Below are 27,537 nucleotides of genomic sequence, written 5' to 3'. Positions count from 1 at the left end.
AACAATATTTGTGTTTCGAGTGCAGAAGAGCAAGTGTTTGCCGTGTTAAAAAATGTTAAAACAATTTAAATCAAATATATCCATATCTGTGCTAGGTACCCCCAATTTCGCTTAAATAATAACAGTTGCATTTAACAATTCTTTACCATGTTGTCGAAACATCTTAAAGCGCTTCACAGGATTTTCTGTGGAGTATAGTAATTGTGTATTTTATAGGCAAAAATGCCAACCAATTTACATGGCAATGTCCCATAAATAGCTATGAAGTAAAGAGTGTCATGGCTGAACAGATAAGATGGGAACTCTGTATTCTTTCTCATCCAATTGATGCACCTTCGCCAATGCCATCTCCCCCCTCCCGTGTCAGCCTAGATTCTGAGCTATGTTGGGATTTATTTGGACTTCGTCCCAATGTGAGGCTTAAATCCACATTCTTCTGACTCCGAGGTGAGAATGCTATCAACTGAGTCTTGGAAGTTTACTTTTTGACATCTATCTGAAATGCTTTCATACCTACATTGATCATATTTATCTTCAACATGACTGACCTATTGAATTGATAATTAGGCCTCTCAACATGTGTGTAATGGGAAACAAACAGACCTTTCTTGAGCATACATTTCAGAGTGAAATAATAGATTGATATAGCTAGGAGGCTTTTCAGGAGGAGCTCTGCCTCCCATTTTACAGAATGTCAAAGAATGCAAAAAATTAGTTGGCCTTTGCTCAGGACTTTTTTCCCCTTTTTGAAACTGGTGCATTTGTATTTGAAGTTTGAGCTTCATACAAAAAAGGAGGAACACCACATTTAGAGAAGGTAAACTATCATTTATTTCCTATTTTTCTCTTTTAATCCTACTTGGCACAATGTGGCTAAGATCCATCAAGTATGAAAGAGTGAAATATTGAAGAAAAAACATGGTGGGTCTAAAGCTATGTGTCATTTAGTTTACATAGATAAAGATTAAAGTTGTTGTTGCTTAGTTAGGTTAATTTAATTACAACAATGTTTTAATTTTAAAGGCTAGTAAGATGTTTGCATTTTTAAATGACTTGGAGGGAGATATTGGGGGCAGGGATTCTTCCCACTCAGCTCCTATTAACCCTGCAAGCCAAAGCCCTAATGGGGAGGGTGATCCTAGCTGGACAAACAGCAGGAAAGTTTGCCAGACAGTGATATCAATGGCAAGCTATGTGGTTTTAGCTGGTTAGACACCAGCAGTGCCTCACTTTGGGGGTCTCCAAGCTTGTCAGTTGCCAACCTGTGCCTGTAACTAATGCTCTCTGGAATTAGGTAAGCAGGATGTAACCCTGTAGGGAGAGAATGGAATTGCATTCCAGTGCACAGGAGTTTTCCTGTGTAGGTTTGAGTACTCAATATGATTGAATTCTGCATTAAGTTAGAGAGGGATATAGTTAAATCCGAGGCAAGTATTCTGAATTTAAATAAGGCTAATTTTGTAAGTATGAGGAAAGATTTAGGTAAAATAGACTGGAGAATAAGATTAAGAGGTAAAAATGTAGACCAACAGTGGCAAATATTTAAGAATGTAGTGCATAATTCTCAGCGGTCGCATAGTCCCTTGCGGAATAAGCGTACCACAGGGAAAGCAATTCATCCGTGGCTAACTAGAGCAGTTAGGGAAAGCATCAAATTAAAAGAAAAAGCTTATAAAACTGCCAAGAAAAGCAGCAAATCTGAAGATTGGGAGAGTTTTAGAAACCAGCAAAAAAAACCTAAAATCTCATTAAGAGCGAGAAAAAGGAGTATGAGGATAAGCTAGCTAGGAACATTAAGTCAGATTGTAAAAGTTTTTATAAATACATTAAGAGGAATAGGTTAGTGAGGGTAAATGTAGATCCACTTCAGTCAGAGATGGGAGAAGTTGTAATGGGGGATAAGGACATGGCAGAGTCCCTAAATGGGTACTTTGCATCTGTCTTCACCCGTGAAGACACAACACGTCTGCCAACAATAGAGATGCACCAAGGGGATAAGGACAGGGAGCAACTTAGGGAAATTTTCATTAGTAGAGAATTGGTGCTAGGGAAACTGTTAGCACTAAAAAGTGACAAATCCCCTGGTCCGGATGGCTTGCATCCCAGGGTTTTAAACGAGGTAGCTTGTGAGATAGTGTCTGATCTTCCAAAATTCCTTGGATTCTGGAACAGTCCCCATGGATTGGAAGATCGCAAATGTCACACCACTATTTAAAAAAGGTGGAAAGGAAAAGATGGGGAACTGTAGGCCAGTTAGTCTCACATCAGTGATAGGAAAATTTTAGAATCGTTGATTAAGGATGTAATAGTGCGGTATTTAGGAGAGCACAATATAATTAGGCCAAGTCAACATGGCTTTACAAAAGGGAAGTCATGTTTGACAAATCTCATAGAATTTTTTGAGGATATTTTGAGTAAACTAGATAAGGGTGAATCAGTGGATGTGGTCTATTTGGACTTCCAGAAGGCATTCGATAAGGTGCCGCATAAAAGGTTAGTCCAAAAGATAAGGGCCCATGGAATTGGGAGGAGCATATTAACGTGGATTCGGGAATGGTTAACGGGTAGGAAACAAAGAGTAGGGATAAACGGGTCCTTTTCAGATTGGCGGGATGTGACTAGTGGAGTGCCACAAGGATCAGTCCTTGGGCCTCAGCTATTTACCATCTACATCAACGATCTATATGAGGACATCAAAGTTAATATATCTAAGTTCGCGGATGACACAAAACGAGAAGGAAGTGTCAACACAGAGGATGATATTAAAAAATGCTGCGGGACATAGATAGGTTAGGTGATTGGGCAGGTAGGTGGTAGATGAAGTATAATGTAGGGAAGTGCGAAGTCATCCACCTCGGTAGCAAAAATAGTAGAGTAGGTTATTTTTTAGAAGTCTGCAGGTGCAGCAGCAATTAGGAAGGCGAACGGTATGTTAGCATTCATTATGAAAGGATTAGAGTATAAGAGTAGGGAAGTCTTGCTGCAACTGTATAGGGCCCTGGTGAGACCACACCTGGAATATTGTGTCCAATTTTGGTCTCCTTATTTAAGGAAGGATGTACTTGCCTCGGAGGGACTGCAGCGTAGATTTACTAGGTTAGTACCAGGGATGAAGGGGATGAGTTACGAGGATAGGCTGACCAATTTGGGCCTATATTCTCTAGAATACAGAAGAATTAGTGGGGATCTTATAGAAACCTATAAGATCATCAAAGGGCATGATAGAATAGATAGTGGGAGATTGTTTCCCCTGGTTGCTGAAACTAAAACCAGGAGTCACAACCTTAAAATCAGACGCCAGCCCTTTCGCACTGAGTTGAGGAAGTACCTCTTCACTTAAAGGGTGGTGAATGTATGGAACTCACTACCCCAAAGGGCTGTTGATGCTCAGTCCTTGAACATATTCAAGACTGAGATAGATAGACTTCTTATTGCAAAAGGTATTAAGGGATATGGGGATAAGACAGGTTTATGTTATTAGCTGCATTAGATTAGAATATCAGCCATGATTGAATTGCTGGGCAGGCTCGAAGGGCCGAATGGCCTACTCCTGCTCCTATATGTTATGTTAATGTGTGTTGGGGTACTGCAGAAGTCTAAACAGTTAAAAATGCATAGCTTGCCATTAATATCGCTGTCTCCAAGCTTTTCCACTCCTTGTCCAGCTAGGACCACCCTATCCGATAAGGCTTTGGCTTGTAGGGTTAACGGGAACTGAGTGGGAAGAATCTCTGCCCCCATTGACTGGTCTGCCCTTCCAAGTGCTACTGCTGAGCAAGTCTGGCTGTGTTGTTGTGAGCAGTGCCCAGGATTACTGCGGACCCGCCTGCTCAGGTCCCGGACAATGGCTCGATTCTGACAGTCCACTGCCAAACAAAAGGAAAACCTCTTAAGCATGGTGGTTTGTTTCCGCAAGTATCAGACACCCGGTTGACCAAAATAAATAAATAAATAAATAAATAAGATGTAATATTTGTTTTAACTGGTGTAGGTGTTGACCAGGCAAAAGCTTACAGTAAATTGGCTACTACTTCCAGCACCCCACCATCTAGACTATGTAGACAACTACTGCTACAAAGGTAGACTCGACAATGATACTTACAGAAGGCCGTGGACCCGAGGTACCTGTTATTTTTACTTTTGGTTTGTTAAATCTTTTGTTAGTTCGTGCCAGTCTAAAATGCATTTCTTATTAAGGAATCCAAGTTGTAAATTACTTCTTCTGGTAATCAGAAACTTACCGAAAGTACACTCTGAAAATACGTTTTGACCTCATCGATCTGCATGGATGCTCACTCCATGTTATGAGCCAGTGTAGAACCTCAGTGTCATATTTGACCACAACCATCTTTCAAACCCTACATCCAGGTTCTCACTCACTTGGCTTTTCCTCACCTGCAACATCACCTATTTACAGAGGAGTCCTGTAGCACAGTGGTTAGAGCACTTGCCTCGCAAGCAAGAGACCTGGGATCAATTCCCAGCAGGCAAAAACTTTGAGTAAGGCAAGTTCCCTTACTCCACACGCCTGATAATAATCCCTCAAGAAAAAACAATACTAAATTGATCACTTCAATTCACGACTGTGGGACACTGCTGTGTGCAAATGGTTGCACCCTCCATGCAGCAGGTCCCACCTGATCCGTTCCGCCATTGGTGTGGGAGCTTTCGGACATTCTGCCCCCATGCTGTTTTGCACACAAATATACAGTCAATTCACTTTACAGTATATTATGTGAAGCACTTTGAGAAGTCGAGAAGACATAAAAAGCACTATATCAAATGCAAGGATTATATTATTTATTATTATTTACACCACTACCTTTCTTCCCGGGCTGCTGAGACCCTCATTTATACTTTCATCATCTCAAGTCTTGTCTATTTGACAATTAATACTCTGCTCACCAGAATTCTTAGCTTTTCTCTCGACAAGCTGCGGACCATACAGAACTCTGCAGCCCATATCCTGTCGAGCACCAGGCTCCAAAAGTTTATCACTCACATACTCCCTCGGATCCACTGGCTCCGTATCTCTCAGCAAATTTAGTTCAAGATCCTTGTCATTACATTCAAATGCCTCCATGGCCTCTCCCCTACCTACCAACCTCATGCAACCCTATCATCTGGTTGCTCCATCCACTCAGTAGGTCCCACCTGATCCATTCCGCCATTGGTGTGGGAGTTTTCAGACGTTCTGCCCCCATCTTTGAAACTCCACACACAGACAGGTGGAGAGAGAATGGGAGGAACAGCGCAGGGCTGGCACTTGGTGTGTGTGTGAGTGTGTGTGTGTGTGTGTAAGGAGAGAGGCACTGGCATTGTATAATTTCTATTGTGACAGTATAAGTTACGATAAAAGGTTTTGTTTAGTAACTTTCATTGTATTTTGCGTGATGACTACATTGTAATTACATCCACAATAAGTGTTGTCCCAGTGACGTGGTTCTCTGCTGCAGCTTATTTCATGAATAGTTGTACTACAAAGTCAAACATTTGAATGTTGTCGTAAATTTTTTTTAAATGAAGTTATTTGGTGCTTTATTAATTTTTAAAGCTTTTTCTTTAGAAGAAGAGAATGCTAACATGCTGAATTACACTTGGTAGGGACAGTGATTTCTTCCTGCAAACTACTGATGGATGGTTGTGTATTGACTGAATGGAAGAAACATGTCTACATAGATGATTTTCTTGAGAGGTACTATCCAAGCGTTTGCTTTTTAAATAATTTTCTAATGTTGACTTTTAATGCACTGCATGTTACAATTTTTTACTACCCTTTATGCCCGTCCATGATATTTCATTTCTCAAGGTCTGTCCTCATTGTTAAAATTATATAGTCTTCATGTAACCTTTAGTGCGCCCCATGGTTTGGTAATTCTCCATACAAGGAATTGTGAAGGTTACTTTGAGTCCTATCACTCCATTGAGCATTGTGCTGGTATAGTAACTCAGCAGGGAGCGTTTATCATTTTCAAAAGAGAGAGAGGGTCTGTTAGATCAAAGCATGCCTGTGGCAATTAAGGAATCTGTTTATACTAGTACTCTGATAGGAAAATATTAAGTGTAACTTGGAGCTCATTGGCTGAACTGCATATCAAAGACATTATCTGGAGAGTGGATAAGGCAAGAGATTAATTAATGCACTGACGTGTAAGCTTTTTATATTCATCAGACTATTCTGTCTGTTCCTGTAAGTTATCCTTTAGAAAATGAAAAAAACATCATTTTTGAGGAGAGAATTCCTGATTGTATTACACTAGACAGTATTCAACAAAAATCTTAATTCAATTTGTTAACGTTATGGTATTTTGAATGTATGCTAACAGAAGTGGAAAGAAACCAGTTATTTTTAGAACCTGTTGAAGTTTTTCTGTTAAATGGTGTATCAGAATTTCTCTAAAGAGGACATCATAGTAATCTGTGGTCTTCTGCGGTCACATAGGATGCAAGATTATATTTTACTTGTTTAATTGTTCTCATAGTCTTTTGTGTCATATTGTTGCTCCTGTGGTATATACACAGAGCAGCAACAACAACAAAAATGAACAGTGTATAGAAAATGTCCGATCTTGTCTTAGAAAAAGAGGCAGCACTTTCTATAAAAGGAGATAGTTCAAAACTATTATTAAAAAAATTATTTATCAGGCAAGCATCTTGTTTTAACATCTCATTTGAAGAACAGCACCTCCCATAATGCAGGACACTGCCAGCACGATTGTCTGTAGGACTTGAACCCACAACTTTCTGACTCATAGACACTGGATATTGTTACCATCCAGTTATTTGTTATGTTTTAAAATCAAATAAAACTTGCAACTAAAAATAACACCCAATGTTATAGCTGATAAAGATAGGCAAATGGGATGAATAGATTAATAAATACCTAAAAATAACATTCTAGTTAAATTAGACAACATTCGTGTATAGCTGTAATCAAGTTTATCTTCTGGGGAGCCTGAAATGTTGAAACGATAATACTTGTATGAATCTTTTGATGGGACAGAACAGTAAATCTGTATGCATGTCAATATCTTGGGGCTTTTTTCATCTTGGCTTATTCATATATGTGATGATTGCTTAGTTGCACGATCCTTTTTTGTTAATCTGCAAAAAATTTCATTCATCTAAAAGATAGTAGGTCAATAATTATATAATAAAAATGGAGGATCTTTCAAAGCGCTTCACAAGATTTACTGGGCAAAAGATCACAGGAAAATTTGCAATAAAAAAATTAAAGTTGATGCTGATTTTATAATGCTGGTTGGCTTGTGCCTCCAACTGGCCAGTGATGAAATAGCAAGTTGATTTTTGTAATTTTGGGGGACAGCCGGGTGTCTGACTCATGCAGAAACCCATCACCGTTAAGAGTACCCAAACCAAACTGAGATTTTTATGCATCCCACCTACACAAGGAAATCCCAGAGATAGATTGTTAGAATGGAATGTACACTCTCTTCCTGAAGGGATGAATCCTGTTTACCTAATTCCAGAAAGAATTAGGCGCAGGTTGGCAAGAGGATCCCAGAGTGCGTTGGGGTACTGCTGGAGTTTAACCAGCTAAAGCTCCATAGATTGCCATTGATATTGCTGTCTGGCAAGCTTTCCCGCCAGAGGGGAAATCTATACAAAAGAGAAGTGATTTCTTAAAAAAAACTATGTAAACCATGTTCTCATTGGTTTCTTGTCTTCTTGCAATGTTTGTGTTTTTTTAGGGTATGTGTTTCTTTGGTGGATCCCCCAATTGGTGTTGACAGTTTGGAGATTGTGCCAAGTTCAAATCCTAACTCTCAGATTGACATAGATGATGTGAGTTCGTTTTTAAGGAGCAATGTTTTGCATAACATAAACGATGAGCAGGAGACCTTTGAGAAGGATGCTAAACCTGCAGACGTGAATTCACAAACAGGTACTGTGCTGATATTGGTCAGCGAAGAGGAATTGAATTATATCAAACCAATCAATGAGATATGAATACACTGTAGCTTCTGTAATGTCTATCTAACTTTATGGGACTTTGTTGTGTGTAATTCCTGTGAGCGATTTGAGATGTCTTCCCGATGTGAAAGGCGCTATATCAGAAAACAAGGATTTATAGTGAAGCTCTGATAACAATGCTACATAGCTCAATATCCTGACTATTTCCCATAAGAAGTGTTAATTATGATTCTCTGATAACTAGTTCCGGGCACCACACTTTAGGAAGGATGTCAAGGCATTGGAGAGGATGCAAAGGAGATTTACCAGGATGGTACCAGGAATGAGGGACTTCAGTTACCAGGAGAGGCTAGAGAAGATAAGATTATTCCCCTTGGAGCAGAGAAGGTTAAGAGGAGACTTAATAGAAGTTTTCAAAATTATGAAGAGATTTGATAGGGTGAACAAGGAGAAAATATTTCCACTGGCGGGTGGGTCAGTAACCAGAGGACACCGATTTAAAATAGTTGCTAAAAGAAACGGAGGGGAGGTGAGGAAAAATTTATTCACACAGCAAGTTGTTCGGATCTGGAATGCATTACCTAAAAGGATGGTGGAAGCCAATTCGATAACAGCTTTTAAGGGAGAAGTAGATAATTATTTGGGGAGGACAAGTTTGCGGAGTTATGGGGAGAGCGCGGGGAAGTGGGATTGAATTGGATAACTCTTTTCAAAGAGCCAACACAGACACAATGGGCCGAATGTATAATAATCTGATTCTATGATTCTAGTCACTCTGGATATCTCAGAACATCTCAGGATTTCTCATTTTTAATATAGTGTTTCATGTAAAATACCTTTGATAAATCATCGATGGACAAAGCAAACCCTCAGTTGCAACAAAGTATAAAGTGCCAGGACTACACTTATTGATTGGATGGTGGGTAGGTTTTGGACCATGGCATTTTCTTATCCAAAATGCATGGGCTCACTCCATTGCCACTTCAATGCACCTGCAGAAAGATGAAATGGCACCCGGTATCAGAGGAGCACAAATGTCTGACTTCCAGGTTATTAGGCGGTCGACAACATCATTTCTTGCGCATTGTGCATGTGGCTGCGACCTGGTGACCCGGAAGTCGGTTATTTTGATATTCTTTGTGCCGGCAATGTTTCCTGTTTGCGCATGGATGCGCAGCTAATGCAGAAGCATTGACCAGCCCATTATAGTGCTGATTGGGATTTTGTGTACCCCAACTAACATTGTTATAATGGGGGTCAACAGTAATTAATGGAATATGATTGGGAAAAGAATATTTGTCAAGGAAGCCAAATCTAATAGAATGGAATTGTGGATTGTTGAGTCAAGTTATTAATAATAATAACAAAAAAATCCTTATCTTTGGTAAAATACCATTTACTTTGGGAGGACGTCTCAAAACACTTCACACCTGTATACTGTAAAGTGGAGGGACTGTGAAAGCTGGTCTTGTCCAAGAGACGTACATTGCCTTCTCACGAAAGCGTGTGGATTGTGAGTGGAGAGGGCAAACAATAAGGTTGGTTCAGGGAGCTAAACTGTAGGTATAAATGATTATAACTTTTACAAACTTCAATGTCATCATATATAAGATTGATCCAAGAATATGTAGATGATTAAAAAGGTTGAATGGAAAGTAGCACATATTGATGTTTTTCCTTGGGTGCATAAAATGCTTGTGTTTGTTAAAGTGGATTTCCTATTTTTTTTCAAGATTTGTTTATGCAGAATGAAGTGGTATTTGTTGATTATCTGCCAGAGTTTTGCAAACAGTTACCAAGGTTGCACAACCTTTGTGGCAGATTGAAAATGCATGCTTTACAAGATCCTTTTGTAAATGCCGAAGGAGAGCTTTTGACTGAGGGGTTACTTTTCAGGTAAATAGAAAATAAAAATTGCTATGCTGTTTCTAATGTCTCCCCAAAAGCACATGCTGCTGCTCCTTCCTTTTCTTTCCCCAGCTCCCATTATCTATTTTAGAAGCTGAGAGCAATTTTTGAAAAAGTAATTTTTATTGGCTCAAAACTAAGTTTAAAATCTTGAGATTTCTTAGGAACACATTTATTAAGAAGGCCCTGTCAATCAGCAGAACTTCAAAACAAAGTTAGGAGTGGGGCCTGAATGCACCACAAATGTAAATCAATGATCAGGGCCTCCAACGAATGATGGCACCCACTGAAGTGGTGATGCCTTATCACTAGTCCAATGTACCTCCTTGTTAATAGTAAGGATTTTTAATTCAAATGACTACTGTATATCTTGTTTATAAAGAACCAAAAAACATTAAGCTAAAGTTTGCAGTATTACGACTGTTCTTCAATTGTAGGCTTTTGTTACTGAACCATGATATATGAACAGTAAACATATATTTATCTAAACATTTCTAAAGTATCTTGGTCTTATATAATTTTGTAGGTGATCTTAGCACTTAACTTACCAAATGTGGCTTTTGACTATTTGACGCATCTTTTAGGGATTGCTTGGTCTATCAGTCAGAGAAGGATATTGCTGCTGCAGAAAATACTGCAATAGATTTGGCTGAGGAAGATTTTAGTGCATTTTCACAGTTGGATGAAGAGGTACGTATATACCAGATCAGGATTTTGCTTTTGGTGGGCAATAAGGAAGGGGAAAATACTTTGGAAGCAAGGGGGGGAGCAAGGAGAAGGACCGGTGGGATGGAGTTCCAGAGGGTGGGGGCAGAGAGGCTGGAGGAGTGACCGCCGATGGTGGGGCGGACCAGGCGGGGGACGTGCAGCAGGCCTTCTGAGAGGAGGTAGTGGACAGTTCGATATGGCATTATCAGGTCACAGATGTAGGGAGGAGCAAGGTCTCAGAGGACTTTGAAAGCGAGGACGAGGATTTTTAACTCTATCTTCTGGGGGATGTAGAGCCGGGCGAGAGTGGGGGTGATAGGATCACAGAGCCTTGTGTGGGAGATGACACGAGCTGCAGAGCTCTGAATGATCTGCAGCTTGTGGAGGAAGAGTTGGGAAGGCTGACAAGCAGGAAGTTGGTGTGGTCGAGCCTAGATATAACTAATGCATGGATATGGGTTTTGGCGGCTTGAGGGAGAGGCAGTGGTGGAACTGGGCGGAGGTGGGGGAAGGCAGTGCGGGTCATGGCGCAAATGTGGGGTAGAAAGGATAGTTGAGGGTCAAACAAGACCCCAAGGTTGCAGACTGGCTCAGTGAGGTGGAGTGTGCAACCGTGGATGGTGATGCTGTCAGTGTATGAGGTGAGGAGGCGCTGACGGGAGCCAATCAGGAGAGCCTCGGTCTTGTTGAAGTTCAACTGGAAAAAGTTGGCTCTCATCCAGGACTTGATGTCTGACAGACATTCTGTCAGGACAGCAGTGGGCCTAGAGTTCGGGGGGGAGGAAGAGAGATAGAGTTGGGTGTCATCCGCATACATGTGGAAGTTGACCCCATGTCTGCGGGTGATGTCACCAAGAGGGAGTAAGTTCAGGTTGAAGAGGAGGGGACCAAGGACAGAGCCCCTTGCCACACGAGACGATGCGGGGGCTTAAGGAGAAGCCGTACTTGGAGACAAAGTGTAGATGGTGTCAGAGATAGGATATGAACCATTCGAAGACAGAACCATGAAGGTTGAGGTGAAAGGAGAGAGGATAGAGTGGTCAACAGCATAAAAGGCAGCAGAGAGTTCAGAGGACGACGAGATAGAGGGAACCTTGGACACAATGTGATTTGTCACTTTGACCAAAACTGTTTGTGTACTGTGGGTCTTGGAAAGGAAAGGGAGGTAAAGCCATAATAATTATGTTTCTCTAGTGTATAAAAGGGAGCAAAGAATCTCTGGTCCTTCCTTAAAATATCAGGAGAATGGTAAAAAGACACTGAAAATATATTTTGTGTGTGTGTATATATGCACAAGAGAGAGCTGATTCTTTGCACTAATTTACATTGTGTACAATTGTAGAGTCCTGTAGCTCAGTGGTCAGAACACTCGCCTCGCAAGCGAGAGACCTGGGTTCGATTCCCGGCAGGGTGAAACCTTGGGCAAGTTTCCTTACTCCACACACCTGATAATAATCCCTCAAGAAAAAAAATAATAAATTGGTCATTTCAATCTATGACTGTTTGTGGGACATTGCTGTGTGCAATTGGCTGCCACATTTTGCCCACAAATATACAATCAACTCACTTTACAGTCTATTCTGCGAAGCGCTTTGAGACGTCTAGAAGATGTGATAAGGAGCTATATCAAATGCAAGGATTATTATTATATCACCTGGGTCAATAGAAAAGTACAGACGCACTTTTCGCCAGAATTTGTCAAACGCTTTCCTCCACTACAAACCTGCTATAACTATAGTTTCAAGCCCATGGGCCTCCTGGCCGTTTACCTGACGTCACTCTGGGAGAGCGGCTCCGGACGTCATGCACGGTGTAGCGCAAGGAGCAAATGGGCTTCACTCAGAGGACCCGCTGTTGTGATTGTCTGTGTGTTTGTGTGAGAGAGTATGTGAGTGTGTAGGATTGTGTATGTGAGAGTGTGAGTGTGTAGGATTGTGTGTGAGCATGTGAAGGTGTGTGAGTATGTAGGATTGTCTGTTTGTGTGAGAGTGTGTGAGTATGTAGGATTGCCTGTGTGTACGTCTCTCTATAAGCATTTGTGAGTGTGTGTATTTGTCTTTCCCGCGCTGTTTGTGAGTGTCTGTGAGTATGTCTGTGTCTCCCTCTCCTCTGTGTGTTTGTGGCTGTGACTGTGTTTCTCTCTATGTGTTTATGAGTGTCTCTATGTGAGTGTGCATCTTTCTCTGAGAATGTGTGTCTCTCTGTGAGTGTGTGTGTCTTTCTCTGTGTTTCTGAGTGTGTGTGTGTCTCTTGTCTGTGAGTGTGTGCGTCTCTCTCTGCGTCTGTGAGTGCGTGTGTCTGTCTATGAGTGTGTGCGTCTTTCTCTGTCTGTGAGTGTGCGTCTCTCTCTGTCTGTGAGTGTGCACCTCTCTCTGTGTCTGTGAGTGTGTGATTCTGTCTGTGAGTGTATGCGTCTCTCTCTGCATCTGTGAGTGTGTGTGTCTCTCTCTGTGTCTGTGAGTGTGCGTCTCTCTTCGTCTGTGAGTGTGTACATCTTTCTCTGCGTCTGTGAGTGTGTGCGTCTCTCTTCTGTGTCTGTGAGTGTGTCTCTCTGTGTCTGTGTATGATAGGGTTAGGGTTAGGGAGTCCTGCAGCTCAGTGGTTAGAGCACTCGCTTTGCAAGCGAGAGACCTGAGTTCAATTCCCAGGCAGAGGGCGAAACCTTGGGCAAGTTTCCTTACTCCACACAGAGCCTAATAATAATCCCTCCAAAACCCAAAACAATAATAAATTGGTCATTTTCAATCTACGACTGTTTGTGGGACATTGCTGTGCGCAATTGGCTGCTGCGTTCGCCCACAAATATACAGTCAATTCACTTTACAGTGTGTTCTGTGAAGCGCTTTGGGACGTCCTCCCGACATGAAAAGCGCTATATCAAATGCAAGGATTATTATTATTATGATAGGTTTGATAGACATAGATATCATAGCTTCTATGCTTTAGATAACTTTTTTATTTCTGCTTGCTGTATTAATGCAATTTAAGTTTAAAGCATGAGATCGGAACATTTTAAAAAGGTATTTTGTTGCAATGAAACATTACATATTTGTGTACAATAAATTGTCTTTTAAGTTTTAGGTGTTTAATTCTGAATTATGACGAGTGATATTTCATAGCAGTGGATAGCATGGGGATAAATAATGGGGATTGTGAATGATTAGCAGGTGGTGTGCATGGACTTGGGGAGTCTAAATAATAAAAATGGGACAAGCATCAATAAATAAAAAATAGTAATAAGATATCTTTTCTTTGACAGTCCTGGATGCTGCCTGTTGAACTGGATATTTGCAACACAATGGAGTTTAAATGGATCACACATGGATCCCCACATGGTTCAGAACTTAAAGAACTTTTACATCTGATGGCAGAAGATGTGTCAGGAATTCAATCACCAGAAGTGATTATAAATAATGGTGAGATATTTGGAGATGAGGGTGAATAATCACTGGATGCCCTCCAACCACATTTACCCACAAAGTTGAGCTACCAAAACTGGACTCAATATTACACATGATGTCTCCAGCAGCACTGTCTGCTATGCTCCTAAATGTATGGGATTGTGTAATATCCCCTATATATACAAAAATATTCACTTGCATTTATATGATGTCCTTCCCATGAGGTATCATTTTGGAGTGCTTAGAGGCACTTTTGATGCAAATATCATGTAATCTGTTATTATCTGACCTAGGTAGGCATGTCCATTTTACGCAATTGATAAAAAACAACAAAATTTCATTTATAGAGCGCCTCTCACGTCGGGAGGATGTCTCAAAGTGCTGAACAGTCAGGTGTCGGGGCCTGAGCATGGCAGAGGGGTGGTGTAGGGGTAAGGGAAGCCAGAGAGGTGGGAGGGCGACCAAAGGCACGATTGGAGAGATTTGAAAACAGATTTAAAAATAACTACCCTGCTCTGAATGTGTTCATACAAAACTCTGCCGCCCGCGTTCTCACCTGCACGAAACTCCACTCCCCGATCACCCCAGCCTTGCCAGACTGCACTGGCTGCCTGTCCCAGAGAGGATCGATTTCAAGATCCTCACCCTTGTATTCAAGTCCCTGCATTCCTTCGCACCCCCCTACCTCTCTGACCTCCTCTCTCCTCAAAACAGTACCCATTGCCTTCGTTCCTCTGGGTCTGGCCTCCTCCTCGACCCCCGAGACCTCTGCTCCACCCTCGGCGGCCGTGCCTTCAGCCACTATGCCCCGAGGCTCTGGAACTGCCTTCTTCACTCCTTTCGTCTCACTCCCTCCCTTCCCATTTTCAGGTCTCTGCTGAAGTCCTTTTCGACCGCGCCTTTGGTCACCTTCCCACCCCCTCCCCCTGGCTTGGTCCTAGGATCCGTTACTATAAAGGGCTCTGAGACGCCGTCCGGCGTGGAGGGCGCTATATAAATTCAAGTTGTTGTTGTTCTTGGTCTGACCATTTGGCAGAAACCCATTTCTCAGGAAGGAAGCAAGACCTGACAGAATATGACTGAACCATTCATGCCCTCCAAACATCAGTTCATGATAACGATCAGGGAACACCCATAACATTTTTTCTTACTGACTGAAGAAAATGTATGGCATGGGAATGCAACCATGTGATTCATTGTTGTGGTGGCTGTAAACATTAGTAAGTCAATCAGTCACACCAGTTGGTGTAAGATTTATTACCTGCAACTTTAAACCAAACAGTAAAAGAATGCTCCTGAGGTTAGCACGTTATAAAAATCTACCCTGAATTACACAGTTCCACAATTTAGCAATTAGAGAAATAGACTGACTTATGTAAGACTGACCAAATGTTCTTTCTTAAAGATTTCAAAACTAAGCTTATGATGGATCTGGAAATCTCTGAATTTTGTGACAGTACAAATTATTCATTGAAAGATAATGAAGCAGTTATTAAAGCCACACAGGATATTATTGATCCAGGTAGGTAATATTTTATTCAGTGCCTGCCTTATGTTATCCTGTTGTAGTAATCCTCATATTTGATATAGTGCCTTATCAAGTTGTTGAAACATCTCAAGGTGCTTTAGTTTACAGGACTTTCCTGTGAAGTATGTTAAATATAGTGACTACAGTACTTGTAAGTGAACGTAACAGCCAATTTGCGCACAGGAATTTTCCACAAACAGCCACAACTAAATGTATCTGTGGGATTGTTGGCGAGGACAGGAGAAGAAACTCCCTCCTCTTTTTGAGTAGTGCTATGGGAACTTTAACATCTACCTAAACAGACGAGCAGGGCCTTGGTTCAACCAATGGATGGCTCCTCCAACAATGCAGCACTCACCCACTATTGCATGGAGTGTCAGCCTAGATTTGAGGTCAAAATCCTGATCTGGTGCTTGAGCCCTTCTGACAACCTTCTGAATCAGAGGTGCGAATGCTACCACTGAGCCAGGCTGATAAAAATACGATTGACTGTTTTAATTAACAACAGCAACAACTTGCATTTATATAGCGTCCTCCATGCTGGGCGGCATCTCAGAGCGCTTACCAATGGCCGAGGCCGAGCCTGGGGAAGGGGGAAGGTGATGGTAGAATCAGTCAAAAAGGAAGGTCTTCAGAAACGACCTGAAGATGGGGAAGGAGGGGACGAGGCGAAGGGGTTGAGGGAGGGAGTTCCAAAGTTTTGGGGCGTAATGGCTGAAGGCACAGCCGCTGATGGTGGAGCAGAGGATTCGGGGAATGCAGAGCAAGCCGGACGCAGTAAAGCGGAGCCAGCGGGTACTGCTGTGGGGAGAGAGGAGGTTAGAGAGATAGGGGAGTGCCAAAGAATGGAGGGATTTAAACACTAGACTGAGGATCTTGAAGTTGATCGGTTCTGTGACAGGGAGACAGTGGAGATTGGCAAGGACTGGAGTAATCGGGGTACGAAGTTTGGTGCGGTTGAGAATGCCGGATGGCGGTGAGGAGGGCGTTAGAGTAATCCAGCCGAGAGGTGACAAAGGCATGGACAAGGGTTTCAGCAGCTTTTGGGGTGAGGTAATATCGGAGGTGGTCAATGTGGCGGAGGTGGAAGAAAGTTGTGCTGGTCAGGGACCGGATGTGGGGGAGGAAGGATAACTGGGGAAATGGGTGAATTAAAATCGGTGAATTCCAATATTGTCATGAATTGTGTTTTCAGTTTGCTGTAAAACGATTAGCAACTTGGAAGTAGAAACTCCATTGACTCCTCCATGTTCAACCGATCATATGGAAGTGACTTTCTCAACCAAAGCACTACAAGAGGAGGAACTCTCTCCAGTAAAAATTGAGTAGGCATAATGTATTTATTGAAGGATAATTTCTGTGCATATTTTGAACAAACCTGATTCATGTTTTTCTATGATTTAAAGACTTTCTTGTAGAAGCTTTTATAACTCCTTTGCAGAAATGACAGTTGATGTCACCAGCTTCCCATTCACTATGTTTTCAGGAAATCGGTGATGTTGGTTTCTTTGTATTACAGCTTAAATCATTTGTCATTCATTTAGCTTACATATACAAAGATGATATTCCCAATATCCCATGAGGCAATACTTTCTTTTCGACAGTCCTAACCTGATAACCTTGTTCCTCCTAACTATATAAGTATAGCTCTGTTTTGAGCTTCATTTTAGTTATTTTTACCTTCCTTTGGAAATATTGTACAATTCGGTTCCCAATTTATTTTCTACATTATTTTAAATTTTTGAAGGATGCATATTTCGTTCGATATTACAGAGACAAATTTTTGAAGGATGCGCATTTCGTTCGATATTACAGAAACAAAATATCCTGTTGTTTTTTGCTTTTTTAGTAGCTTTTTATCCAGCACAGAAAACTATTTACTGGAGGTTCAAATCAGGCAATCGGAAAATGTCCTCAGATCTTTTGAAGCTCTGATGTTGGGAGGTAAAGTTCCTAAAATTATATTGCTAGTAAATAAAAGGGGAAAAAATCACTTAAACACTAAATCGGATATACACACTGTATTTGTCAAGATTACAAACTGTCAAAACAGAATGTTTAATCAAAAATAATCGTTACCCACGTCAGAATTACAAATTACTATTTTATTTTTGAAAGAAAATAAATACATCCAACCACTGGCCTCCTTTTGTTTCTTTATCTAATCATTTAAATGTGTTTCCCGTAAGCAACAATCTTGAACCTTGAAAAACATACGTTTTCCACATGTTTATGGAGTAATTAACCTTTTTAAAATTCAGAGCAATTACTTAACTTAACATTTTCCATTATGTAAAGCATAAATATGTCACATTTGCCTTCATCCATGAAAATAATAAGGAAAGGAAGGGTATGAATTTGAGTAAGAATACTTACAGTATAACAAGAACACAAAGAGAAAAAAAACTTTTGTGAAAACAATCGAAGGAAACAATAAGGTTCAATGGAAACAAAGATTTCAACAGTGGATAATGGACAGAAACAAATTCCAAATAAACCAGTCTTTGAATCATTTCAACATTAGCCTTTAAAAGAAAACACGCAGCAACCAAGTAAATAAATAACCTTGTTTCACTCAAAACCATTAAGCCGAATCTATTCAAGAGATTATTTTCATTCAGAAATCTTAAGTCAAAAGTCAAGGCACATTACCAAGGTTGAGATTAGTAAGAGGAAATTTAAAAGATGCCTTATTTTTACAGAATATTATTTAGTTTATTCCAATACTCCAAAAGCAGGAACAAGTACACCAATGCAATAAGGTGATTTAAAAATAATTTGGTCACTCAATCCATGACTGTTTGTCAGACACTGATGTGCGCAATTGGCTGCCGCGTTTTGCCCACAACATATACAGTCAAATTACAGTATATTCTGTGAAGCGATTTCTGGCATCTTGAAAATATGATAAGGTGTTATATTACATTTAAGTATTATTATTAAAGTACATGTGTTGAGCTATGCAGAAATGAATGAAAAGGTGATGAAAAAGTGAACCTTTGCTATAATATATTGCTGCTTACAAATTTGCAGAAGGAGTCATAAATTCAGTTCTATGGTTAAATCCTTGATAGCGTTATGTTGCTTATGTTTGCAGTAATAGTAACAATTTAGAGGAGCAAGTTAAATTTCACCAGTTTAAATTTGAAAAAGTCTGACCTATAAAATATTTTGCAATTGATTTGTTTGTGATTCTTAAAATGTATTGTATTTTACTTTTTATAGAGCCTCAAATAAAGCAACCTCCTTTTCACCACACACCAGTCTGTGTGACCTTTGAACTGCTAAATGCCCAGCCAGAGGAGGTGACAAAGTCTTCAGTAAAAGCATTGTGGGAGGAATATATAAAATCAAATAGAGTGCAAGAGGACAAAATCGAGGAGCTGCATGCAGATCAGTGCGAAATAAGAGATTTACAAATTGTGAAGATGGAAGAATTTTCATTGGTTACCATGGATCAATTTGAGAGTAAGTGCACCATGCTTAAAAAATATAGGTACTTGTATGATACTGTGTGTCTCATTCTTGAATTAACCATTTTTTTCTCAATCTTAATACTTAATTTGTCTGAATCTTCCCCCAATGCATTAAATATTCTTTTGTAGGTAGGTGCTTAAATTATAGAATAGATTATAAATGCCTCAAATGTGCCTGACCCACAGAGGGTTGGCTCGATTCCGACATTCTGTTGCCAAGCATGTCACATTAATAATAATAATAATAATCCTTGCATTTGAGATAGTGCTTTTCACGTATTCTAGACGTCTCAAAGCACTTCACAGAATATACTGTAAAGTGAATTGACTGCATTTTTGTGGGCAAAACGCGGCAGTCAATTCGCACAGCAGTGTCCCACAAACAGTCGTGGATTGAAATGACCAACTTATTATTGTTTTTTTTGAGGGATTATTATCAGGTGTGTGGAGTAAGGAAACTTGCCCAAGGTTTCTCCCTGCCGGGAATCGAACCCAGGTCTCTTGCTTGTGAGGCGAGTGCTCTAACCACTGAGCTACAGGACTCCATGTTAGAGCCAGCTCAACTCTTGAGGAGATGTGGTTACCTTCCCCCCCATGAGAGCATAGTCATCAATTACTGTGGTGATAAAAAGTTATTTCCTTCTTGTTTTCCAGAATGTTCTGATAACTCTGCTTTAGTTGCTGAGAGTAACACCACTGCCATTCAAGCATACCATGAAAATGAAGCAATGCATTCCTGTGAACAGCAGGACAGTGGTGTTAAAATGTTACCCTTACAGTCAGAGAACATGTTGGCTGTTCCCTATAACTTATGGTTTCATGATACTGTGAAACCATCTCCGATAATATCTTGTCAGGATGACTGTGATCCTCTCAACAGCTTCATAATGCTAAGGTCAAAGCAGATTCCAACTCTCTGTCAGACAAAAGGTGATACTGAAAATCAGATAGACAACTGTGAGTACATAATTCTTTCTCCCATTTCAGTTGAGGAAATTTTGAGTTAATCAATTAAGAATGGATAGTATTATGTTAACTTATATTACTGGGTAACTAGGAATGATAACAGTTATCATTCCTCATTTAATATTAACAGTACTTTGAGTATAATTGTTGGTTATTATTTTCCACAATTAATTAACCACAGCATTACTATACACTGACTAAAATATCAATTGTTTTAGCAATAGAATGCACAACTTCATCACTGTCTCACTGGTTAAAATAAGCTTTGAATCTGTTGATTTTAATCAGTTGCTATACTTTTCTACAATACGCATTTTACATTAAAAACCTGTGAAGTAAGGAGAATCCCCAAAGTCAATCCTTGAGAATTTCATGTATTGAGATACATGAATTTAATTTTTTTGTGCTTTTCACAAAAGAATGTTTTTGACCTATTTATTGAAAAATTGTTTATTTTCTGTTTAACGTTTTGAATTGCCTTTGTTTTATATTTTAGTTTCAAAAGCAGATGAAAATGCTTGCAACATTGCAGTGAGCAGTGAATTGGTAACAGCTTCACCAAAGAAACCTGATCAGTTGGATTTAAGTAGTAACTTGATAGAAGTTCAAGCATCAGGTATTCAGATCAAAAGCTCTGGTTGCTGCCATGTTAAATTCTCTTAGGAAGGAACATTTTCAAGCTCTGAAAACTGACTTTTAGTGTGCTATTTCCAAACACATTTTAATGACATGCCTGATATGGATAAAATGCATGTAGGAATACCACAATTTTGACATTGTTATTCATTTTATGTTTGGAATGTTATTTTTAGTCTGATCCTTGCTCCTTGCATTATATCGGATCAAAACAACAAATAGAACAGTATATAAGAGAGTGGACCAATGTACCTTTGGCATTTTTGTTGTAGATTCAGAGCTGAGTTTGCCCTATTAACTTCATGTCAGCAAGAATTTTAATTTAACTTGTTTGTTGGCATCAGGTGTAGAGCTGCAATGGTAAATTCGGAAGCAGCTTATTCAAATGCTAGTTTATCAAACTAGCTGAACTTCTTATTATCCCTGTATATAATGATTTAAATATTCATCACTCAATGGAAGTGATGTTTGTCTGAGCTGTGAGCAGGAAGATGGTGACAATGCTGTCATTGCTGAGCTGATACTGAGCTATTTTGCTCACTAGGAAGCTCGCAGGGAGTTCCTGGTACCTGCCATCCTCCTACTGAGGGTTCAATTCTGCACTTGTTGGATATGAAATGACCAACTAGTAACTGTCCTCCACTGGATTGTTGGAGTCTCTTATAATTTTGGCCTGGTCTCTGTAGATAGCTCTCCCTGGACACACAGCTCACTCGTTCGATACTCTTTCAGATACATTGCTCATTTTACTTCACTCCTGAAATGTGCATAGTGAGTATACTCTGATTTTTCTGCAGCTTTTAAAATGGTTGCCAAATGACTGGTTAATTTGATTAGGCAAAACTTCTAGTTAGGTCTGCTATCTAGTACAAGGCCTGTGATTGATCTATTAATTAACATAAACAAAGGAATATGCACTGCAGATGATAACATTTAACTGCTTGAGATTAAACAAAGCTTTTTGAAAGACATCTGGTTAAGTCTACTTTCCTTGGAATGTGTGTTTGCCATTGATTATGTTCAATGAATGAATGAAAACATTGGAACTTCTTATATAGCCATATGGTTTAGACTAGAGTATCTTGCAGTCTTTGGAAACACAGAACACGGTGTCCAAGAGAATGTTTCATCTGAAAGACCTTGTTTATGAACTGAGACAACATAAAAACAGCCAAGAACTGATAGGCTTGTATAACTTAGTACATACTTCACAGCTTGTTATGAGGTACAGTAGGAGCACAAATTGTACATCTGATAATGTTTTTGAACAGGTTTTGTTCACACATCATAACACTACCCTCAATACAATGCAATTTTAGCATTGGAGTTCTGTAGCTTAGTGGTTGGAGCACTCGCCTCACAAGTGAGAGGACCTGGGTTCAATTCCTGAGAAGAGTGAAACGTTGGGCAAGTTTCGCTTACTACATGTGCTGCCATTCACCTAGCAGTAAGTAGGAACCCGGTTGTTAGTCGATTGGCGGATTGCTTTTCCAGGGGTAATAATCCCTTCAAAAAATAAACAATATAATAATAATTTGGTCACTCATTCTACTACTGTTTGTATGCCAATGTTGTGTGCAAATAGCAGCCATGTTTCGCCTGTAAAATATAGTCAATTCACTTTACAGTATATTCTGTGAAGCGCTTTGAGACACCTCAAAGACGTGATAAGGTGCTATATCAAAAACAAGGATTACTATATTTTCTTTTGACTTCAAAGAAGTCAAACAAGAGAGTTGTAATTAAAAAAAAGTTGCTGTTGTACTTTAAATAGAAATTAGTGGTATTAAATAGAAAAAAGATATGAAACTAAATAATTTTGTAATGGTGTTCCTCTTAAAATTATCCCTAATGGTGAGACTATTAAAGGACGATGCTGCACTGCAAGTGTCAACTAGACCATATTTCTGGAAGGGCTTCAGGTTTCCGAGACTTTTTATATACTGTCATTTGCAGACCCTAAGTAAAGAATGATTGAACGTTTGTTGTGCCAAGATTTTAAACAGTGACAGTGGCAGTGACTTGTTTGAAATTGCCAAACATAATATTACTATCGGTGAGGAAACTTTGCAGTAATCATATTTAGAGCATATGGAGAGCAGAAGCTTGGTACCTTTCCTTATGGAAGGAGGGAAAATTGGGTGTTACTCCAACTTGCTCTTGGAGTACAGGACTCCACTTGTGTGGAGTCCTGTAGCTCAGTGGTTAGAGCAGTCGCCACGCAAGCAAGAGACCTGGATTTGATTCCCGGCAGGGTGAAACCCTGGGCAAGTTTTCTTACTCCACATGCCTGATAATAATCCCTCAAGAAAAAAACAATAATAAATTGGTCATTTCAATCCACAATTGTTTGCGGGACACTGCTGTGCGCAATTGGCTGCCGCATTTCGCCCACAAATATGCACTTTACAGTATATTCTGTGAAGCATTTTGAGACGTCTAGAAGACGTGAAAAGCGCTATATCAAATGCAAGGATTATTATTGTTGTAGGCTGCATCTACCAACTCAGGAAAAATATTGATAGATGTCTTCAAGCGGGTCAGCCTCTTCTCCTTTGGGAAATGTTGTGTAATAGGGAAGACATAAAGAGGGTAAAACAAGCTCAAAAACAAGCATTAGGATAAAACAGAGCACTGTCACTACTTCAGTCTAAAAATGTTTCAAACTCAGATCCAGTGGATGAAAAGTGTTCAGTACCATTCAATGTTTCTCGGTATAATCAGATGAAATTCACAAATGAGGTCTATTTTTATAATGAAACACTAAAAATATGTTTTTTTCTTTCCTTCTTACAGCCAGCCAGTGCCAAGCATATTATCTGTTGGAGGCTACTGCAATCCCTGTGCTCAAAAATTTAAAGAGTTGTGTTGCTCCCATGGTGGTAGCAAGGACCTTTACTGAACTCAGTTTTGACCACAGTAGGTTTTTCATGAAACAGCAGGAAAAGGTAGTCAGTGACAGCGTTGAACAAGGTTAGTCTCAAAATGTTTTCCATACTAGTTGAAGTTTGCCTGGGCAAGTCATACATTTTAAACACAAATAAAATGTAGAACAGGCACTAAGACAATGAATGGAAAAGAAATATGATTTTTGATTTAGTTGACCAAAAAAAAGCATCCTGACTTAACCTAAATGTTTATTTTCATATATTGTTGTTCTCTGTATGGCATAAAATAGCTTTAAAGTAAACACCTGCTCTATCTTTGGATCGAACTGAAAAAAATCTACTTTGTGACAAACTATTATAATAATTCACAATCAGTGCCTCACCCTATCTCTGTAACCTCATAATTCCCTCTGGTCAGCGGGCACTGGCCTGCTTCACATTTCCCTCCCCGCCGTTGTCAGTGGGCTTCCATCAGAATCCCTTTGACGTGCTCCTTCTCTCAACTCCGAGGTCCACCTCAAGACCTTCCTCTTTGACTTTCAGTCATCTTCATCCCCCGCCACCCTCCCCCTTGGTCCCAACCCCATAGCCCCCACCCCCAGTTTCAGTCCAAACCTTAGGATGCCTTGAAATATCCTCATGATATGAAAGGAGCTATACAAATTTTCATTTGTATTTTATCCTCAACTATTTATGAGAAAATACCCTGTTGGTGGCTTTATCTGACATTTTCACATGTATATTTCCATAAAATGATGCAGTTTGGTAGTCAGGAACAAGAGCCCTGACAGATTGTCCCTTCTGTAACTCAAGGGCATGGAAGCAAATTCAAACACTGAGTACTACTCCAATTGAAATGAGTTAATAGCACAGACTGGGGATCAAATGTGGGATATTACTGATCCGTATGATTCGAACTGAGAGTGGGGGCTGAGGGAGTGGGAGGTGAAGGAGTGAGAACAAGGAGTGGTGGGGGAAAACATGGACGAAAACATAGTCAAAGGGAAAGGTCTTGAGGTGGACCTGAAGAAGGGGCAAGTCAAAGGGGCCTTGGATGGAAGACCAACTGTTAATGGTGAGATGGGGAACGTGAAGCAGGCCAGTATGTGTGGTTTTGAGGAGGTCACGTGAGTTATTACAGCACAGACTGGGGATCAAATGTGGCATCTTCCTGATCCGTGTGGCTGAGCATTGGATAAATACACTGAGCCATTGACACAGCCTTAATATAAGTTATTCTGATGTGTAAACACCACTTATATATTTTCTGTTCTAGGGAGGAGTGATCAAAAAGAAGTTCAATTGTATAAACATGCAGCACTTCTGCATCTTTTGGTGACAGTCCGTGATCTTCTAATGATGTGTGACCTGGACACAGCTATAGGTATAGACAAGAGGATAGGAGCCAGTGGGTTCACATAACTGACTCGAGTTAAACTGGAATTAAGACACAAGACTAAATACTGATAGAATTATGTTTCCTTTTTTAGAGCTTGTTTTTAAAAAAAGTTTTCATTTTTATTAAACAGATATAAGTTTAGGCCTGGTTAAATCTGTGCACCTTTTTGCATCCCACAATCATCTCTTCGTGTACCTCATCATGTAAGTTCTGGCTATTGTTTTGGCTCTTTTTAGAACTTCCACCATCAGTTAAGATGATGCAACTGCCTTTGATATGGTACTGCAATCTCACTGGTTTTCAATCATGTCTTTGCCTGTTACATTTAAAAGAACAATAGAAAATATATTAACTTGTCAATATTTCTGTTTCCGCAAATATATTTTGTAATAAATATACAGACATTTAGAAAATAGAATTTTATAATAATAATAATAATCCTTACATTTGATATAGCGCTTTTCACGTTGGGAGGACGTCCCAAAGTGCTTCACAGAATACACTGTAAAGTGAATTGACTGTATATTTGTGGGTGAACGCGGCAGCCAATTGCGCACAGCAATGTCCCACAAACAGTCGTAGATTGAAAATGACCAATTTATTATTTTTTTTGGTTTTGGAGGGATTATTATTAGGCTCTGTGTGGAGTAAGGAAACTTGCCCAAGGTTTCGCGCTGCCTGGAATTGAACCCAGGTCTCTCACTTGCAAAGCGAGTGCTCTAACCACTGAGCTACAGGACTCCACAGGACTCCATTTTGCATGCATAAATATCAGAAATTATTTATCAAAATCTCTTCCATAAGAAATAGGCCATTGATATGATTATTTGCAAAGATAACAGTACATTGTTAGCTAATTACAACAACAACAACTTGGATTTATATAGCGCCCAGCACGCCGGACGGCGTCTCAGAGCACTTTACAGTAACGGATCCCGGGGCCGAGCCAGGGGGAGGGGGAGGAAGGTGACCAAAGGCGCGGTCGAAAAGAAAGGTTTTCAGCAGAGACTAGAAAATGGGAAGGGAGGGAGCGAGATGAAGGGAGTGAGGAAGGCAGTTCCAGAGCCTCGGTGCATAGTGGCTGAAGGCACGGGGCTGCCAAGGGTGGAGCGGAGAACTTGGACGAGGAGGAGAGCAGACTCGGAGGAACAAAGGCAACGGGCACTGTTTTGAGGAGAGAGGAGGTCAGAGGTAGGGGGGTGCAGAGGAGTGCAGGGACTTGAAATCAAAGGTGAGGATTTTGAAATCGATCCTCTCTGGGATAGGCAGCCAGTGCAGTCTGGCAAGGACTGGGGTGATCGGGGAGCGGAGTTTCGTGCGGGTGAGAATGCGGGCGGCAGAGTTTTGAATGATTTGGATTTTATGGATGGGAGACCGGCGAGGAGGGTGTTAGAGTAGTCCAACCGAGAGGTGACAGGCTTGGACCAGGGTGTCAGCGGCTTTTGGGGAGAGGTATTGGCAGAGACGGGCGATGCATCTTAATTAAAATTAATTAAAAGTAAAAAGTAAATTATGCAGTTCATACTGTATAAAAAAAACTGATAAGAAGAGCTACAGACCGTCCAAGAGTCAGCTATTTATGACTAAAAGCAGGAGTAATGAAATGGCTTGTTTTTAATCATGATGTATCAGTTACTTTCTCATTTACAGAGTATTTATTCAGAGCCAAAGAAATGTATGTCAGCACTTTGGGTTCCTGTTTAGAAGATATTTGGAAGAAACTACGAATTGTTCAATACATCAGTCAGAGAAAACAAGAAAGAAACCCTAAAGTAACCGAACTTCAGAAGCAGATTTCTACATGGATACAAATGGATCATACAAATGAACACAAGGTATTAACAATTTTAGAAGGCAGACATGCTTTTGGGAAATGTTATCCTCCTTTCCCTGGTGATTTTCTCCCTTCATCTTCTGAAGATAGTGTAGTTCCACAGGCTCCAACAGCCCTTCACTGTAGCACTCAAGTGATTCCTTTTCTTGTGTGAACCTAGAAAATGAATATTGGTAATTAAACATCATTCCCATACAAACTATGTTGCTTTTACCTGCTACAATTTTGCCTTTTGTTATGATTACATTACATTGAGGGTACTTCGAGGGCTATTTGTGATTGTAGTCTCTGGTCACTGATTTGACAGAAATAACTTTGTATTTTCATTTGTGGTATTTTTTGAATTTATTTGAAATACATAACCNTTTTTTTAACAGGTATTAATCATTATCAGAATGGATTCAGACTGTGTCAGAGCTACACTTACTAATAACCTCATCAAGGTGAATGGTAAGATATAAGGCTTGAAGCATCAAATCATGTGTGGAATATGTGTTCAAATATTGATTTGAGTGGGCCCAGTGAAATTGTGTAGATTGAATTCCACTTAGAATCCATTAATGTATTTGTTTCTAATAAGCTTATCATATTTCATAGCAAATGGGATTTGCAGCTAATAGGATTCAGCTGAATAAATCATCTGGCACAATGTTGGCACAATGAAAGAAGACTTAATTCAGTTCTGCTTAGTTCTGACATTTAGTTTCTTTAGAATTTTTTTTAGAATAACATACCATTTGACAGTTAAGATGTGGGTCTACTATACATAAAGGCATATTCATCGCCTGTCCAGCAGGCACAGTGAGCTCTTTTCTAAAACAAATAATTGGAAAATGCATAAATAAAAGACCTACTCTC

The 27,537-nt window shown here is 40.0% G+C and overlaps 1 protein-coding gene and 1 long non-coding RNA gene across 2 annotated transcripts in view; both read left to right on the top strand.

The window, feature by feature from the left end:
* The first annotated feature begins 5,633 nt into the window (after nt 1-5,633).
* Nucleotides 5,634-27,537, top strand: part of shoc1 (shortage in chiasmata 1) — a 49,034-nt gene continuing 27,130 nt past the window's right edge. The window contains exons 1-15 of the mRNA XM_007906517.2: nt 5,634-5,695; nt 7,713-7,906; nt 9,669-9,831; nt 10,428-10,533; nt 13,811-13,967; nt 15,358-15,474; nt 16,676-16,805; nt 17,330-17,424; nt 18,706-18,948; nt 19,611-19,913; nt 20,419-20,538; nt 23,355-23,531; nt 24,723-24,830; nt 26,496-26,680; nt 27,057-27,129. Of these exons, the coding sequence (XP_007904708.2) occupies nt 5,634-5,695; nt 7,713-7,906; nt 9,669-9,831; nt 10,428-10,533; nt 13,811-13,967; nt 15,358-15,474; nt 16,676-16,805; nt 17,330-17,424; nt 18,706-18,948; nt 19,611-19,913; nt 20,419-20,538; nt 23,355-23,531; nt 24,723-24,830; nt 26,496-26,680; nt 27,057-27,129 (2,233 nt within the window). The remainder of the gene's footprint in view (nt 5,696-7,712; nt 7,907-9,668; nt 9,832-10,427; nt 10,534-13,810; nt 13,968-15,357; nt 15,475-16,675; nt 16,806-17,329; nt 17,425-18,705; nt 18,949-19,610; nt 19,914-20,418; nt 20,539-23,354; nt 23,532-24,722; nt 24,831-26,495; nt 26,681-27,056; nt 27,130-27,537) is intronic.
* On the top strand, nt 16,744-18,907 carry LOC103187140. Its single transcript, XR_488853.2, has 3 exons — nt 16,744-16,805; nt 17,330-17,424; nt 18,706-18,907. It is a non-coding gene; the product is annotated as an uncharacterized LOC103187140 (long non-coding RNA).

The sequence above is a fragment of the Callorhinchus milii genome, unplaced genomic scaffold (assembly GCF_018977255.1).
Source record: "Callorhinchus milii isolate IMCB2004 unplaced genomic scaffold, IMCB_Cmil_1.0 Scaffold1, whole genome shotgun sequence".
NCBI classification, from domain to species: Eukaryota; Metazoa; Chordata; class Chondrichthyes; order Chimaeriformes; family Callorhinchidae; genus Callorhinchus; species Callorhinchus milii.
The sequence above is the reverse complement of the archived record's forward strand: the minus strand, read 5'-3'. Positions and strand labels throughout refer to the sequence as shown.